This window comes from Lampris incognitus, chromosome 19 (genome assembly GCF_029633865.1).
Source record: "Lampris incognitus isolate fLamInc1 chromosome 19, fLamInc1.hap2, whole genome shotgun sequence".
Taxonomy (NCBI): domain Eukaryota; kingdom Metazoa; phylum Chordata; class Actinopteri; order Lampriformes; family Lampridae; genus Lampris; species Lampris incognitus.
In genome coordinates this window covers 26140661-26154582 of record NC_079229.1, presented here as the reverse complement: position 1 = coordinate 26154582, position 13922 = coordinate 26140661, and the positions used below count along the sequence as shown (strand labels likewise).

The 13922-nt window shown below is 46.4% G+C and overlaps 1 protein-coding gene across 1 annotated transcript; it reads right to left on the bottom strand.

Annotated features, from left to right (window-relative positions):
• Positions 1-4288: 4288 nt before the first annotated feature.
• chpf2 (chondroitin polymerizing factor 2) lies at positions 4289-10837 on the bottom strand. Its single transcript, XM_056299458.1, has 4 exons — positions 9735-10837; positions 8100-8664; positions 7773-7955; positions 4289-7324 (listed from the first exon to the last, which is right to left on the bottom strand). Exons 1-4 carry the CDS (start codon positions 9995-9997, stop codon positions 6050-6052), a joined length of 2286 nt encoding a protein of 761 aa, XP_056155433.1. The 5' UTR covers positions 9998-10837; the 3' UTR covers positions 4289-6049.
• Between the last annotated feature and the right edge of the window lie 3085 nt (positions 10838-13922).

The window sequence follows — 13922 nt, the reverse complement described above, 5'->3', positions numbered from 1 at the left end:
GTTTTCTGTTTTATTTTATGTTTGTGCGCGCGTGTGTGTGTGTCATTTTTAACAATGGTAGGCCACGTAGGTGTCTGCGCGTGTGCCCGTGAGTTTTCATTTGTCCCTTTGTAATGGGTTGTTTTGAGCGTGCTCAGATCGGTTGACTACACCAGCAGAATGAAGAATACAGCATTATAATATATTGGGGTACAGGGAAGAACGTTTCTGCTGTCATACTGACGGCGTCTGGCGAGTTCCGTCATTTCGAGAGCCGAATTCACTTGAAACGTTGATTGGAAAGCAGCTAACGTGTCATATTTTTATCCTTATTCACTGATTTCCAGATTCATTGTCCGATATCTCGTTCTTAAACCAGTGTAATGTAGGGCTCATTGTAACTAAACTACAGTATTATCACAAAGCTGCAACCGTTTGAGAGGTCAGTAATGTTATAGTGGTTACAAATCCTCCTCACACCAAAAAAAAAACAACTTTTAAATGGAGAAGAGGAATATTTGGATCATCACAGTATCCGGTCGGAGGCTTGTCAAAATCCGGCCCGGCTCACAGATCATTGTGGGTGAGACTGACTACACAATATGTCTATATATAGTAATGCTTGGAGATGACTCGCTCCCCATTTCCAATGTTGTGTTTTGTCAGTTGAAGTCCTGAAGATGTCACCAAAGGTTACAGCAAAAAAAGGTTGTAGTGATCTTTGAATCAGACCGTGTGAAGTCCTCAGACCTGGGTCAAACAGTAGTGGGGAATATTTCCCGGCGTTTGCTCAAACCCACATGCAGCTCCACGTGGACGATGGTTTAGTGCACCAGGGCAGTTAAGGTTATGTCAGGTGATAAAGGTGTACCAGATGCACCAATACCAACACTGGTATCGGGCTAAAATGGAGTATCGGTGTCAAGAGATTTTACCCCAAACTAAAACCGATACCAAAATCCATGAGTAACACACCTGAAATGAAAGCAAAGTGGCTTAATTTACTGTATTTTGAGCATATGGAAGCCTGTATTTCTGCAGTGACAGAAAGGAAATGATCCTATCTCCATTATTTTGCCCACTGACCTCAAACTAATGGTCTGAGCCTGCATGGTTCAGCAGAAGTCATGGATCGGATCAGTACCCGGTATCAGCCAGTACTCTGAGAGTCATACTCGGGGATCGATATTGGTAATGACAAAGTGATATGGGCGCATCCTTATGTCAAACATTTCTATACATATGATTCTCTGCCTGCTGCTTATCGTATTGCCCCGTGGAGTAAAACCCAAGTATCTATCATACGATCTTTGTAAAATTAGATAAACCTAAAAGTAAACATACTGTTTAACCGAGGTCTTGGGGAAACCATTGCCAGTTTGTTCCAACTTCACAAACACACGACCTGTCAAAGCTGAAGAAGAAATATGAAGACTTGACTTAATGATAGATGTGAATGTAAATACGTTTTTTCCTCCCTTAAGAGGGCCAACTGTACAGTATATATGGCTGCCTGTGTGCGTGCGTGCGTGCGCGTGCGTGCGTGTTTCTTTTGGAAAAAGAGCTACACGGCGCAGTATGGTAGCGCCACAAGTTTTGAATTAGTAAGGCTTAAATATTAGTGTTCCTCTGTGTACTATCTTGGGTTGGGGGTTGGTTCGTTTTGGGTCCATCGTATCGAGTCAGTGTGGGGTGAGACTGAAGGCTTACAGTCGTCGTGGAGAGAGGACTGACCTTCCCGACTGTAACGCAGTCTCAGTAGTTGCGACAAGACGTCTGCGCCTGTCTCGTTGCACACGAGTTTTCGGTCGACGGTTGACTTTGTTTGTACTATATGTTGTGATGATGTCAGATGGAGGATTTCCTCAGCTGTCGGTTTCTACGAGAGACCTCCCGTCTCGGGGTTCGATTGCAATGTATTCTCTGTCCACATCCATCACGGGTGAAACCTCTTCACCCCATCACACACACACACACAGACGCACACACACACACACACACACAGACGCACACACACACACACACACAGACACACACACAGACACACACAGCGATCAGATGACCTATGCATGCTCCATGGATATGAATTGAAACATCCGAAGCAGCACGTGTAAATATATGAAGATGGCCTAGTAGTTGATGTGAGGGGCATAAGACTCCATGGTTTTGTTGAAATGCCTTCTGAAACTTCTGCCAAAAAAAAAACAAAAAACAAACTGTGCCCCACTGTACCAGCAACTAACTGTCGATGTGTTTTGTTTTGTTTTTTTCTTTCGTTTCTAGAAAAAGGAGTTAGGTCAACAAGTAGTTTCAGTCGTTCCAGTACTTAAAAGTACGGCGTCTGACCCAGGTTCATTTGTTGGTACGGCCACGGCATATATCCATTCACTTCACCTGTTGTCCTCTTTATAGCATCACCGGTTTGCTGACGCCCTCCTGTGGGGGAACCGAGGGACTGGAAATCAAGCCCCCCCCCCCCCCGCGAGTTGGGCCTGTCTAGATGGTAACCCTAAATTTGCGAAACGCACATCTTTATGCATGCTCAGTGATCCAGGTAAGGAAATCAAAGTTGAATCAGTTCATGTGGACACAACGGTTATTGAGAGAGACGTTTCATCACTCACTCAAGCGACCTCTGCAGTCGCGGTCGAAGAAGTCGGTTGGACGAGTGATGAAACGTCTCTCTCAATAACCGTTGTGTCCACATGAACTGATTCAACTTTCTTTGGCACACTCAGACGCGCTCCTGGCTTGATAATGGCGGGTTAGAATGACGTAAGCGTGAGGCTGAGTCGAGGTTAACTTAGCGCGGGTTTCGCATATCCAGGGTTGCCGTCTGGTCACGACCCCTGTGAGTTTGAGACCAGATGGGACGCAGAATCAGACGTCGTGGACGACCTCTGCCGGATGTAGACGCACGGTCTCATCCGAACCCTGGCCTACTGTCATGACATGTCTGCCCAACTCATTGCATGTGTTTGTGAATAGTGGGCACTGCTCTTTATCTCTGTTTACACTTGTCAGTGTGTCACCAACAAACAAACAAAAAAAAGGTATATGTACGTCTCAAAAGAGCAAATTTGTTAAGAGATTACATTCTACACACACACACACACACAAAAGGGAAAATCAGCTGTGACATTGTGAGACAGCCTGGATGTAAATAAATAAGCGCTTGCCAAAGTTTGTAAATGCCATGATATCTCCCATGTCTTTTTATCCACCATTGTCGTTCATTTGTTGCATTAAAAAAAATAAAACTTTGGGATTATTTTTTTGCAAAGACAATATGCTGCAGAGCACATTACAGTAACGTGAGTCAATTAAGTCCCAATGTCGATGTATAACTCTGAAGGGAGCCCAAACTGATTCGTGTGCAAACTACAGTTTATATTTCTGTCCTTCAAATTAATTTACAACCTCACCACAACTGAAATGTTGTGTTTACAATAGTGGCAAAGGGTCTGGTTAAACTATCCAACACATAAAAAAAAAAGGGTCTCGGGATCATGTTTGCATGTCTTTATTCAGACTTTATAAATGAGTCTTGCTGCATTTAGCACTCTTCTGGACCATTAGGACTGGATGAAACATGAACGGTGACTGTGGGGAACAGGCTTGCTGCAGCGGACCGACACACAAAGTGACGGCAGTCAGGGTGGAGGAGAGGAGGCCTTGACCGAGGCAATGCAGTGAGACTATATGACGGAAGATGATGGACATTTGATTTTGAAGTGGCCTGTTTAGGTTCAAGCTCCCAAGCTACAGAGTCTATACTCTGACTCAGCAGCCGCTGATGTTGGTCCCCAAATGTTAAGACTAACGAGCTGGTGTTTAAGTTCAAGATCTTTCCATTTCTGGTGAAAACAGGGGGGAACTCATTCATGCAATGGGCTTCGATTCATTAATGTTTTGGTCAGTTTTAATTAATGGGTGCGTCCAGTATTCAGACACCTAACAGACTTGCATCTCAACTCGCAGTCACGAAAGACTTGACTTGGGCTTGCACCAAAGGACTTGAAAACAGCTCTGGTCATCATACCCTTGACATTTATTATTTAAGATTATTTTTAATTATTTAGGGCTGGGTTTAAAGGGGACTCCATGGTCTCGTGTTATTGCCGTACGCTCCGGCCCCATCTCACTAACAAGGTTTTTTGGTCTTTGCAGCACCCACTACTATTAAAGTTGAGAGCATCGGCACCAAAAGGTGTCCTCCCAACCCGGGCTGAATGCTGAGCGTAGTCCACAATATTTAGCAGAAAAACTTTTCCACCATTAATAGTCTCAATGATTTGAGTAACAAAATTGTTTTATTGCACTTTTTTTCCCCATCATATATCAACATTCGACTGTGTTTAAATACATTGGAGGTTCTAAGTAAAATGAGAGGAATGAAGTTTCCATATGGCTGAGAACGGCTGTTATCAGCAGAGGAAAATAAAATCGCAGGATACATTGTAAAAAAAAGTAATTTTATCCCCTATGGCCACTTTTTTTGGAGTATTTAACACTAAAAGACCATTCTAGGCACAGGCAATGTGCTGACTTACTTCTCAAACACGTTTCTGAGTTATGCTTTCCTGCATGAGCAACATGTTCCTTGGAGGTGGGAGACAGGCGATTTATTGTTCGCGGATCTCACCGCAAGGAAACAGGTGGAGGCCTACCAGCAATGCTGTAATGCTGACTCCAGCCGTACTGCTCCCACCTCAAAAAGAGCCCCATTCAGTCCAACCCTCCACCATTCTCCTGAGCTAACATCCCTTGCACAGGGAAGTTATATGGGGGGTTGGGTTCGCGATGGGTGGGGGCATTTAAGGCTTCAGTGCAATCCTGTCAGCCATTTGCCCAAGGCGAGGGTACGAAGAGGGTTGTGAAGCAGCTCATTCAGTGGCTTCAACCGTCTTGCTGTGAAGGTAAACCACCCACCCCTTTCTTGGACCCTGGCCAGATGGAAAGGACCCTCCCCTTCGTAAATGAGCGTTTAGTCCATGAAGACATATGTATGTGCAGAAATTTAGCCACAAACCAGGGAGGCCCAGGCAGCGGTGGAGAATTACTGACTTAATATGAGGAGACAAGGCGGGGCTGACAGCTTCAGAACAAACTGTACACTGCCTCAAGGCATCACAGTGAAGCTCTTAAAGGCAAACTGGGAAAAGCACAGAGTGAACTTCCCTGAATGTGCGTAAGCTACCATTATTAACTGTAGGAATCTTCTGCCATATTGCCCTCTCTTCAGCTCTGCCAAGCAGATAATGGATAATTTTGCTATTTTTCAATCATGCCTTGTACAAATCCTAATAACAGTTGCCGTTTTGTCTAATGAGACTGAATAAAGCATTCCTGCCTGCCCCTGAACATGAATGGAGGAAACTAGTATGAGTGGTATAGCACTCTTTAATACCATTTTTGAAAACAACTCGTTTTAAAAGAAATGACAAACAGTTGATGGCTTCTGTTTGACTCCAGTATCATATTCAAAATCTTCGTCAATGAAGACTTATGGCTCAAGTATCTTTTTTTTTTACCCCATCATAAAACAAATGAACAATAACGGTTGACAATGAAAGTACACTGTATGTTCACCCCGTATGTCAAGACAGCACGTCCCATGGGACTTAAACTGGAATAATGAACATATTAGCTCTGCCCATATCTTCAAACATGTCGATGGAAGCAGTACAAGCAATACAACTGCTCAGTCCCTTGTGCACAGTAGTTTAGTCCATGTTGTTGGGATACATCACTCATCATGAAATACTTGCAGCTCCACAGACAACCCTTCAACCGGAGGACCCAGCTTCAAGCGTCAGCCGAGCATCAAGTGTTTTTGAGCAAGATGCTTAACTCCCAACAGCAACAGGGTTGCTTTCCTGCAACTGACTCCACATTTCAGCCTCCCTGTGAAAGGGGGAGCAAGCCAGTGAAGAATTTCCCTTTAGGGATTAATTAAGTTACGAGTAATGATTCATACCATTCGTAATCATGATGTTCAATTCTAGCCAGTATAACTGAGGCTCACGCATTCCCCATGCTAAAGATCCCCCAAGCAGTTGAGGCCCCTCTAGGTACTGTTGGCCTGCTCTTGTTCAAACAAAGCCATGGCCAAGTGAGAGCGTGAGGCCAGGCCCTCCAGGTTGCTGAGCACACAACGATGGTAGATGTCCTCACTGAACCGGGGGTTGCAAGCCCGCCGCACATACTTCTGAATCAATGCTGGCTCTACTGCCCGGAATACATGCAGGCCGGAGTAACGCACAAAGATGTCATACACATCCATGCTTTCTAGCAGCTCCTCATTGTCCAAGATATCGGCGGCCATCTTGGTTCTTGCAGTCATGTAGTCTGCATTGTAGAAGCAAGCCTCGTCGAACACGTGGCGGTCAAAGTGGCCGTCACGCAGTGCTTCAGAGGCAAACGAAGAGGAGGCTGCAGAAGGCTGCTGGTCACGGTAGATGACAGCGGGGCTGAACTCCTGGAAATGGATGGGGAAGAATACTTGCCAGTTGCTAATGGCGTTCATTCGGCAGCGATTGAGGAAGTCGGCATTGACCTCTGTCCAGACACTAGCCAGGAAGAATAGTGTGTCCACCGGATGCTTCTTGGAAATAATGTCCATGAGCTTGACCTGAGAGGGCACTTCTGTCTTTACACTGATCCAAGGGATTTTCACGTCACCATAGCGCTTCTCCACCTCCCCAATCATGGCCTTGATCCCAGCGAATACGTCAGTCTGGCTGACCCGCTGGGCATCAAATGGGTCATAGATGAATAGAAAGGTCAACAGGACATTGTCATGGGTATCCAAGGTGTTCATTACGTACATGTCCAGGAAGTTACCAACATAATCCTGATCTTGTGCTGTAACTGGGAGGATGACCTGGACCCGTGTGGCCTCTGTCACATAAGGCATGGGAATGATCTCGATTGCACTGAGGGGTCGCAACAGATGAACCCGCTTTGCGATGACCTGGTTGTGACCCTTCTGGGTGTATGCCTCCAGTGCCAGGTCCAGCACGTATTCCATACCTCGCGTGGGGTCAAAACGTCGGTAACCATTGAGCAAACGGCGCTTGCGGAAGCGTAGCTGGGGCTGGTATTTCTCATTCAAGCGCTCCACAGCAATCTCTAGCACTGCGTTAACATCAGCATGGTCAGCCCCCCTCAGTTCACACTTGGGGGAACTGTCAGTACATGAGTAAATATGCTCTTCAGTGAAGTATTCCCAGTTGATGACCTCAAAGCGGGTCCTTGGTTTGAAAGGAGGGTTGATTCCAATAGGCCAGGTTGCTCCCGCCTTCCCCTCTGGAGTCAGATCACTCAGGTTGTTAATCTGCATCTGATAAATACAAACAAACATAAAAAACAACTTCCCCACTTAACAACTAAAACATCCTCCTCAAATACAATAAAAACATAAAAAAACCCAAAGGGATTGAGTTAAAAATAAAATATGGTTTACACTTGATAAACATTAGTATTTTACACCCATCTATGGAAATAAAAGGAAAAAAGTTCTGAAAAACCTCACAAACACAGTTAGTGCATCTTCAAGTCTAAAATGAGCTAATACTGAAAGGAAACACCATGCCTTGACAAAACAACTCTGTCCTTGTCTTGGCTCTATGCATTGTATAAATATTGGGTTAGTCAGGAATTTCTGTCATGGCTCAAAACCAACTGACTTGGTGAGGATGACAGTATATTTGTAGACAGGAGTCCTCACCACATAAGCCCATTGAGGCAGGCATCTGAGTGTTAAAGAAACAACAGTGGGATGTACAAACCTGGAGCTGCTGGATCTGTACATAGGTCCACTCAAGCTCAATCTGGCTGAAGCGTTTGTGAAGGCGGTACATTAGATTTGGGTCCGACACAGGATGAACTGTGAACGCATTCTTAAATTCATCGCTGTCCTCCCGCTCTGGATCTGCGTTCTTCCCGAGCTCAAAGTAATGATAAGTCATTTCCTGTGGGCCACACCGGCAAAACACAACAGGTTGGGAGGAAACATTGGTTTAAACAAACTGGTTTGTCAACACCACAGTTCTCACAATCATTTCTATAGATGCCTACATAGTCAGGTTCAAGTCGTTGTCTTCCAGTGCATTTACCTGATGTACTTCCACACAGCTAAGACCCAGGTAGTCGATGATGCAGCGGCCCAGCCACTCATCAGGTCTTACACTGAGGATGTCATTGCGACAGGTATCCAGGTGGGGCTGCAGCCGGGCCAGCAGACTGCGGGACAGCAGGTAGCCGTAGCCCCCGTGGCAGTAGCGTGCCTTCTCCTCTCCACCAATGAACTCCTCAGCCCTGCCCATGTACAGGTCCTGCCCTGCAGTAAGGTGGCCTACCAACTCTGACAAGCGGTCTGCCTGCATGTAAGTGTCATCCTGTGCCAGGTAGAACCAGTCATAGTCTGAGCCGTAGTGCTGATGCAAGTGCCGCACTGTTTCATACATCAGCCATACCGGGCGGTCGTCACCATGGGCAACCACGGTCATGCCATGGGGCACTTTGGGGCTGCGCAAGCCCGTGAAGAAGAAGGTGCGATGGAAGTGGTGGGCCACCGTGCGGTTCACTGCCACAGCCAGTGTGTTGAGGGTGGCCCGGGAAGTCAACACGCCCACCAGCAGGCGCTCTCTGATACCCAGCTCAGTATGAATATACCTGGTCCTGAGGAGGGAGAGTAAAATAAAATGGAATAAGAGAAGGTAATTAAAATGCAACATGAAGACAACAAAATTTAAAATCTACATATCTTATGATGTAAACACACCAAAACTCATTTTCAGTAGCTATTTGGAGAACAAAAGGCAAAGCTCTGCAACACTGTTTTCAGTACATATATAGGTTCATTAATTAGTGCCTTCTTTAATTTGTCAAAAATAGTTTAAAACTATGAAACAAGCAGGTTCTTCAAACCTTCTGCTAATTAAATGCAGCTTGTTCCAGCCGATAATCAGCTTTAGAAAGACACGAGAAGGCAGATTGTGTTTTGTCTTTGCATTTCTGTAATGCAGTTTGAGAAATAATGCATTGGCTACGGCTACATAGAAGATTTCATAGATATTGCACAATTTCATATATATTCCACAACTGCAGTGCATATGTACATAAAGCTTTATATGAGAGCTGTAATTATTCTCCTGGCCAGTCGAATATTCTGAAGGAGCATCTTAACTACAGCAGGAGAGATTTAGCCTTAAGCCTATTAAATGAGTGCACAAGCAATGTAAATCCACTGCAGTCAAATGGACAATGGTTTAAGACCAGCCCCTCGGCAACAATGCCATGCATCTGCAACAAATATTCTAACTTGCCTTGTTCACGTTAAAAAAAGAAATGTCACGATTTGATTTGGCTGCACATGTTCACTGAAAAATAATGAAAATCCGATGAGTAAAAATCTGATAGCTACCCAATTTAGTCAAACCACATAAAAATCCAACCGCTCAAAGCAACTGGATTTAAATCCTTCTTCAGTGCGTCTCTGGTCTGTTTCACTTGGATTTTGATAAGGTTTGACTAAATCAGACGGCTATCAGATTTACTCAAGGTGCAATTTTAGGCTTAAGTGTAAACAGGGGAAGTATTTTCACTTACCAACAGGGAAAATCTTAACATCAGTAATGTGCTAAAAAAAACTAAACTAAACTAAATGTAACACTAATGGCTTTGGCCATTTCTATGCAGTTGTGAACTGTGTTTTATTTCCATCCAACTAGGAGCCTTTCCTCACCCACCTGAGAACTTTCTTGTGTGGTTTGTTGGGGTCCTTGTGGTAGGGCACAATGCGTGGTTGGAAGTCCTCATTGCCGGCCCCATCCCTGGAATCTCCCCTGTCCCCTCTAAAAAGCCCCCCGTTGCCCAACTCATTCCCACATGAGTCATCCGTGTCCCCTTGAGTCCAAGACACCATCAATAGGCTTAGGCTGCACCCCAACGACAGCCCCAGGATAAGGGGCAAAGCAGGCCTGAACACGGCCAGAAAGGATGACAGACGCATGTCTATCCGCCCTGTAGACTTACTGTCAAAAGGAGGTTCCGGGACGACGCCACCAATACGTTTTGTTTGGATTTGAGGATCAGCTCAAATCAACCAAGCTTCAATCCAACTCTATCGAACGTATTCCGATTTGAAAAGCGACCGAGGTGCGATGACACTGACCAAAAGAAGAAGAAGAAGCTTTTTTCAACGCATTTTCTCTCTTTCCTCTCGTCTCTCCTCTCCGCTGGGGCGGTATAACGACCGGTATGTGTACAACCGAGTCAGGCAGAGATAGCATGCTGTGCCGGGGAGGGATGACACTGATAAATAAGCCAATAATACGAGAACCACACGCTGTTAAGGACTCTCGCTCGCTATAAATGGTTATAACCTATGTGTCAGTTCGAGACGCGCAGCTGGAGCTTTTCAGGTTTTGCGATTTGTCCCAGTACGGACGCCACCTTGTAAGCGCCACTATTTTACGGCAGCCACAAACCTGCGAGGCTCAACTGGTTTCGAGTCTACCACGGAAACTCGCAACGCGGCCGCTTCGCGAGACGCGAGACCCAGATGCGGCTCGTTAGCTTGCCGTTTGGCTAACGGTCGGCTACCGTGCACTTCTATAGCACGCTAACGTTAGCCGCGCTACACTGGCAGAGGCGGCCGTTTCGGGCTAACCTCGTTAGCCGTTGGGAAAAAAGTTAGCCCGAGAAACCACGCCGAGTCCCCGACAGCCCTTTACCTCCCCCACCTCCCCCTCCCGGTCTTCAGCTAGATCTCTCGGGAGAAACACGCACAAGCGGGAGAGCCGGCTAACACCGTGTCCATTGTTATGGTAAAGAGAGCCGCCTCTCCGACGTCTCCGCAAAGCGCTGACTCAAAACAACAAAACCCCCAGCAAAAACAAAAACCAAAACACAGCGTCAGGTCCGGTCCATCTTCCCGTCTAACGAAAAACGCCGTTCCGCTCATTCGCGTCCCTGTCGTCCATTTTCTTCCTGTTCCGCGACTCCCTCGCGTCTGACCGGAGGAGAAACGTCTCTCCTCACCTCACGTGCTGGGTCGTCATCACCGCCATCACCGCCCAGCCGCCTGCGGACCCGGCGGCAGCATCACGCAGCGGCGGTGAAGGCCGCGGACGGGGGAGGGGAGAAAGCCACGCGTCATCGCACCTACCGTCGGCGGGCACGGCGTTACACGTGTGCCGGTCATCTTTATGGATTCGTATTGACATGTGTGTGTTTTCAAATAAAAACACCTTTGTATTGCTTTACAATAAGATAGAACTAGATACATATGCATGCGCGCGCGCGCGCGCGTGTGTTTGCCCTGACTCCAGAGGTGACGGCCGAAAAGAGGATGCTCTCCGCACTACTGGCAATAATGGGAAAAGCCATTCTCCATAACACTGTAATCAGGGGGAGCATTTGTACTCGTTTGCCTCAGTGCAGGTGACAGTTAAACCTGTTTTATACCCATGGAAATAATGGCTAATCCATCCATCTATCCGTTATCCGAACCGCTTATCCTGCTCTCAGGCTGGCGGGGATGCTGGAGCCTATCCCAGCAGTCGCTGGGCGGCAGGCGGGGAGACACCCTGGAGAGGCCGCCAGTCTATCACACAGGGCCGAGTCCGACACGCGCACATTCACACCTAGGGACAATTCAGTACGGCCGGTTCACCTGACCTACATGTCTTTGGACTGTGGGAGGAAACCGGAGCCCCCGGAGGAAACCCACGCAGACACGGGAGCGAACATGCAAACTCCACACAGAGGACGACCCACCAAGGCTGGACTACCCCACCGTGCCGCCATAATGGTTAATGTAATTTCTTAATGTTACTTGATGGCTCTCTACTGTTTGGAATGTTTGGTGTTTTAGGATTTTTATACTTAAAAGAGTGTTTGTTTCTATTGCCATATTTTAAATATATCAATATGTCTGTCTATCTGTCTGTCTATCTATCTATATAAATAAAGAAAGCTGTTATTAACATGGACCGTGTTGGCTTAGCCATTTATATTTGTGTAACCGGTTATTTTCTTGCCCGGTGCGGGATTCGATACGAGGTGTACTGCACCACAAGGCGACACCACTAACCGCTCGGCTAAAGGGTCAGACCCGTTAGCTATGGGCTAACGTGTCTTATTGGTAGTTTACAGTCGTCACCCTCCCCGGAAGCGCGCCCTCGCTTTGTCATTCCGCGCTCCGAAGAGACTTCTGAGGATCTGCACACTTCCGGATCCCACCGCTGCCGCCAATGTAACCGGTTATTTTCTTGCCCGGTGCGGGATTCGATACGGAATGTACTGCACCACAAGGCGACATCACTAACCGCTCGGCTAAAGGGTCAGACCCGTTAGCTAGGGGCTAACGTGTCTTGTTAGTAGTTTACATTTGTAACTTTACTCTTTAAACGTAACCTGAACGTTATACTTTATTTTTTCTTGTACTCCTGGTGTATACCTTTATGTCATACTTGCTGTACGCCTAATTGTAACTTTGTAACTTCGTGTGATGTTTAAAAACACACTGCAAAGCAAAGGGGGAATCCTCAAAGCAGTGTACATTAGTAACTGATGTTCAGCATCAGGCCTGTGTATGAAGTCTTATCTTCCAGTGTTTAAGCTGTTTTTTTGTTTTTTTTACTTAGTTGAGGGTGTCTTTGTGCCATTAAACTGATCGTACTTTTAATATGGCCATTAGTACTAAACTACGATGGAGTAATTAAGGCCAGGCAATAAACAAATATATTCTCAATGTTTCGCCGAGAATATAATCGGAATTTAGAAATTAAAGGTGATATAGGCCTACAATTTTTGGGGGAAAATATGTTTCAAAACAAATTTTATGAATGAATGACTTCTATGAAGTCATGCAGTACCGGTATCCGCAACGGGAGACTTTCAGCGCACCGTTCACATAACGAACAATGTCCGACTTCATAGACTGTACAAAACAAAAAAACAGCTTTTCACTGTTTATCTCAGAAGAAAGAAGAGCTCTGGAGGGAGCTGGAGGAAGTGGTGGGGAGGGTACCCAAGGAGAGAGTGGTGATTGGAGCGGACTTCAGTGGATATGTTGGTGAAGGGAACAGGGGTGGTGAGGAGGTGATGGGTAGGTATGGTGTCAAGGAGAGAAATGTGGACGGACAGATGGTGGTGGATTTTGAGAAAAGCATGGAGGTGGCTGTGGTGAATATGTATTTCAAGAAGAGGGGGGAACACAGGGTGACGTACAAGAGTGGAGGAAAGTACACACATGTGGGCAATATCTCATGGAGGAGGTGCGATCTGAAAGGGACTGGAGACTGCAAGCGGGTGACAGGGGAGAACGTAGCCAGGCAGCATCGGATGGTGGTCTGTAGGATGACTTTGGGGATCAAGAAGAGGAAGAGAGTGAAGGCAGAGCCAAGGATCAAATGGTGGAAGTTGAAGAAGGAAGACTGTTGGGAAGGGTTCAGGGAGGAGTTAAGACAGGCACTGGGTGGGAGTGAAGAGTTGCTGGGCAACCACTGCAGAAATAGTGAGGGAGACAGCTTCGAAGGTACCTGGTGTGTCATCAGGACAGAGGAAGGAAGACGAGGAGACTTAGTGGTGGAATGAGGAAGTACAGCAAAGTATACCGAGGAAGAGGTTGGCAAAGAAGTGGGATAGTCAGAGAGATGAAGAAAGTAAACGGGAGCACAATGAGATGCAGCATAAAGCGAAGAGAGAGGTGGCAAAGGAGAGGGCGTATGGTGTAAGGCAGGTTAGACACTTGGCTAGACAGAGGGACCGAGCTGGGGAAGGATGTGCAGCAGGTAAGGAAGGGCGATCAAATGTAGAGACGGAAATGTGCTGACAAGCGACGAGAGTGTGTTGAGAAGGTGGAAGGGGTACTTTGAGGGGCTGATGAATGAAGAAAATGAGAGAGAGAGAGAGAGAAGGTGAGATGACGT